We start from the raw sequence: 5,000 nt of genomic DNA, 5'->3' as shown, positions 1-5,000 counted from the left end.
CCAACAGCCACACCTTTACTGGAAAGCCTTCCCAGAAGAGTTCATTATAACATGGAAGCCAGGAGAACAAATCTTGTGTACAAACATTTGCAGTGTATATTATTAACGTAAGTGTGTAGAAGTGTGTTTATTACACACTTGTCTGAGTTGATCACTCTAAAGACACAGATATCTTCTGTAAGATAAACAGACAGGTCCATGTGTTTTCTGGAACCGGTCCTGAAGCATTCCGAACATAGCTTTGCAGTTCCACAGCGGGGTTACTGGAGTGCAGTGTATCATTATCATCATCACCCCGAACACTTCTCATTATTAAATATCATCTGAAGATTCAATTACAGTTCAAACACCAAAATGCTCCTCCGAGGTTCTCCTCCAGTCCAAAGATCACAGAGTTAAATCAGAGTTAAATCACACAATGTCACAGCATGGGCCGTGCTCTGCTATGTGATTATCTCATTAGGTTGAGATGTCACTGAAAATGCAGCTGGAATATTTTCAGACATGTGTTTCAGTCCTCAGCCACGTGCCCAAGACATTTAATCTGCCTCGTACCCCTGGGAGAATTAAGCACTAAGGGAAAACGGAGGAAAGGGGAAGAGAAGAAGGCAGAGAAGGAGACACAGACAGATGGAGGGCAAAAGGTTTCAGATTTTTCTTCAGTCTGGAAAGAATATATTTCATTTTGCTGCTTTTCCAATTTTCCTATTTCCAGGATTGAGGAATTCCTTCAGTCAGAACGGTTTTTGTTCTTCATCATCGCTATGCTTCCAGATTTTCCTCCTCCTCCTCCATTAAATACTGTTACATCACTGTACTGTTTAATTGTGATTGGTCAAATTCATCCTCCAGAACATCATCTCGGACATCAAATCACACCTCCAACCTCTGCTTTATCAATATATACATTAAAGTATCAGGACACCTCACATTTCCAGCCACATGTGGTTCTTTAACAATCTGTTGCGCAGACACACAATTGTGTTAGATGTCTTTGGGTGCAGAAGCATGACATTTCTTCCTTCACTAGGAGACCCAAACCTGTTCCAGCTCTATTAAAGATCTGCTTTCCTTTGGTTGGAAGATGTGAAAGATCTTTGCTAAAAACCCTATTGAACACTTTTGGGATGAATGTGAATGCTGACTGCACCCCAAGCCTCCTCACCTCACCTACATCAGTACCTGACTTTACTCACACACTTGTAGCTGAATGAATCTCCACAAAATCTAGTAGAACATCTTTCCAGAAGAGATTATAATAACATCAAATGAAGACTAAATTTGGAATGAGGTACATTATATAATTATTATTATAAACTCACCTGATGAAGGTATCTCCCTTCACGTTGGGTCCCACCACCTCCATACTGCTGGTGTAGACCAGCTGCTGAATCCCGAGCTCCTGACATGCCTTAATCACGTTCTCAGTTCCTGCAGACCAGAGACAAACCACAGAACCCTGAGATCATTGAACTCACTACAGAAGCTTCACTGGAATATCAAACAATTTCATTATAAGAAAAGGATTTCCGAGATCAGAGACCTGAGGGAATTTCTCTCATATATCAAATATATCTTACATTTATCTCATATTTCACATCCATCTTATTAATTTATATCTCGTATTTATCTCATCAAACATCTTTCTCACATACATCTCACTATTATCCTATATCTTACATCTCTCTCATTTATCTCATATCTCACATTTAGCTTATATCTCACCTATCTCACATTCATCTCAAATCTCACATCTATCTATCTCATATCGCACATATTTATCTCAGATCTTAGTCATATTTATTACATATCTCATATATATCTTACATTGCCCTAATATCTCACATCTTTTTCACTACTGTCTCATATCTCACATTTATCTCATATCTCACTATATTACAGTATATCTTCTCAAGGTTTACTCCTTTACTGGAGCTGGAGTCCCATAGGCAGGGTGTGGTTGTACACAATCTCACACTGGCAACTCCTGCTACAGCGCTGGTCCCAAACAGTATCGGCTCTGCCGCTCTGTTGGATCAATCAGTGCCGTGGAGAAGGGGGGATCCGCTACTTGGGCAACAGCTGGTCTTCCATAGCATCTTGCCCAGGATAACGCCCTGGAGAGGACACTCCAGCCTCGCCTTTCAGCGTCCAAACAACATAGGGAGCAGCAGTTTACTGGTTATAAGCTACACAATGCTTGATTGGCGTAGAGTGTGGCGTCAGGGGCTGCTTCTGACGGTGGGAGAGATCTTTGTATCTCATTGGGCAGCTACCGCCCGCCTCAAGCTGGGCAGCCCCCAGCCAGTAAAGTGCTGTCCCGCCACGGTCTGCCTTCCTCATTAGGTGCATGGGGATAAGGAAACCCGACAAGCAGACCGCAATCTCTGTTATTATAATTATAATAATAATAAAAGGAAAAAAAAAACAAAAAGAGATCAGTCCTTTATCTGGGATGTTGTAATGTCCGAACCATGACAACCGGACTTGACGACCTCCCGAACATCAGTGACGTAAGAAAGACAGCGATTATCAACAACGAGCTACTGAGACTGAAGGTAGACATATCCGCTTTTCCAGAAACACGCCTGGTTGAATCAGGATTTCCGAAGGAGAAAGATTACACTTTTTTCTGGCAAGGTAAGAGCGCTGAGGAACGTAGAGAGCACGGAGTAGGTTATGCAGTGAGGAACACCTTGCTGGAAATGGTTTAACCCAGTGACAAGTGATCAGAACGCCTGCTAAGTCTCCGTCTCCATACATCTGCGGGACCAGTTACACTCATCAGCTCTTATGCCCCAACCTTGACCTTCACACCTGAGGCAAAAGACAAGTTCTACACCAGTCTGAATGACGCCATCAAAAATATCAAAAGCAACAAACACTTCGTCCTTCTTGGTGACTTCAATGCCAGAGTAGGTGCAGACCATAATTCTTGGCCTTCCTGCTTGGATTATTTCGGAGTTGGCAAGATAAAGAGAACGGGCAGCGCCTGTTAGATCTCTGCTCTTATTATGGCCTCTGCGTAACCAACTCCTATTTTTTAGACAAAGCCACAACACAGAGTGTCTTGGTGCCACCCTCATTCCAAGCATTGGCACCAGCTCGATTTGGTCCTTGTCAGAAGAACAGGCCTCAAGCATGTGCTTCTCACTCGCTCATATCACAGTGCTGACTGTGACTCTGATCATTCACTGGTACGCTGCAAGATCAAACTGCTACCAAAAAAACTCCACTCCACCAAACAAGAAAAAAAGACACACATTGACACATCAAAGATGCAACATCCAGAGAAGCTTGAGGTATTCACAAAGACTCTTGCCGATGCTCTCTCTGCAGGCTACATATGCAACACTGCATCTGCATCATGGAATCACCTGTGTGAGGCAATTCAGAAATCAGCTCTTGCTACCTATGGGAGAAAGACATCTAAGAACTGTGACTGGTTTGAAGCCATGTCTGCTGAGCTGACTCCTGTTATTGAAGCAAAGCATGCCGCCTTTGCTGAATATAAGCGCTCACCAGATGGGAAAAACTTTAAAGCACTTAGATCAGCCAGGAGCAAATTACAGCAGACAGAAAAAAGAAGTGCAAATGAGTACTGGCAGGAGCTCAGTCATGACATTCAAAAGGCAGCAGCAACAGGCAACACCAGGGGCATGTATGAGGGCATCAAGAAAGCTCTTGGACCAACTCAGAGCAAAACTGCACCTCTAAAAAACAGCTGCGGAGAGGTGATCACTGACAAAAACAAGCAGATAGAGAGATGGGTGGAATACTATTCAGAGCTCTACTCCAGAGAGACCATTGTTGTCAGCTCAGCATTGGACATCATCGATCCTCTGCCCATCATGGAGAAATTAGACACCAAACCAACACTGGCAGAACTCAGTAAGGCTATTAACAGTTTAGCCTGCAGCAAAGCCCTGGGGAATGATGGTATCCCCCCCAGACCTAATCAGGCACTGCAAGTCCACCCTTTTGCAGCCTTTATTTAACATCCTCTGTCAGTGTTGGAGAGAAGGGTGTGAGCAACAAGACATGAGAGATGCCAAAATCGTCACCCTGTACAAAAACAAAGGTGACAGGAGCGGTTGCAACAACTATAGAGGCATTTCCCTCTTGTTCATCGTGGGCAAACTGTATGCAAGAGTGCTGTTGGTGTGCCTTCAACAGCTGGCAGAACATGTCTACCCTGAGTCCCAATGTGGCTTTCGAGCAGAACGTTCTACAGTGGACATGATCTTCTCCCTTTGCCAACTTCAGGAGAAGTGTAGGGAACAGCATAAGCCCCTCTACGTCGCCTTCATAGACCTTACCAAAGCCTTTGACCTAGTTAGTCCGGATGGGCTCCTTCTGAAGATCGGATGCCCCCCGAAGCTTCACAGCATGATTAGATCTTTTCATGACGGCATGAAGGCAACCATTCAGTACGATGGCAGCAAGTCAGAATCATTTGACATCAAAAGCGGCATGAAGCAAGGTTGTGTCTTTGCTCCAACCCTCTTCGGAATCTTCTTCTCCCTTCTTTTAAAACATGCTTTTGGGAATTCCACCAAAGAGGTGTATATGCATACACGATCAGACGGCAGACTCTACAACATCGCAAGACTCAGAGCAAAAACCAAGGTACACGAGATCATCATTAGAGACATGCTCTTTGCAGATGAACAAGATCTACAGTGTCTGATGGACAGATTCTCCCAGGCCTGTAAAGACTTCAGTCTAACCATCAACCTGAAGAAGACCAACGTGCTGGGCCAAGATGTGGATATATCACCTGTCATCACCATCGACAATTACGAACTTAAAGTGGTCCACCAGTTCACCTACCTGGGCTCCACCATCAGCGACATGTCCTTAGGTACCGAAATCAACAAACGCATCGGCAAGGCCACAACATCTCTAGGACGGCTGACCACTCGTGTCTGGGAAAACCCTAAGCTCAACTCAAACAAAGATGGCAGTATACAAAGCTTGCATAGTCAGCACCCTCCTGT

At 44.2% G+C, this 5,000-nt stretch overlaps 1 protein-coding gene across 2 annotated transcripts in view; it reads right to left on the bottom strand.

Annotated features, from left to right (window-relative positions):
- Positions 1-5,000, bottom strand: part of hsd3b7 (hydroxy-delta-5-steroid dehydrogenase, 3 beta- and steroid delta-isomerase) — a 327,842-nt gene that overhangs the window by 7,750 nt on the left and 315,092 nt on the right. For both annotated transcript variants that reach the window (XM_083566757.1, XM_083566756.1), the window contains exon 4: positions 1,323-1,431. In XM_083566757.1, the coding sequence (XP_083422883.1) occupies positions 1,323-1,431 (109 nt within the window). The remainder of the gene's footprint in view (positions 1-1,322; positions 1,432-5,000) is intronic.

This window comes from Silurus aristotelis, assembly GCF_946808225.1.
Source record: "Silurus aristotelis genome assembly, chromosome: 17".
Taxonomy (NCBI): domain Eukaryota; kingdom Metazoa; phylum Chordata; class Actinopteri; order Siluriformes; family Siluridae; genus Silurus; species Silurus aristotelis.
The sequence above is the reverse complement of the archived record's forward strand: the minus strand, read 5'-3'. Positions and strand labels throughout refer to the sequence as shown.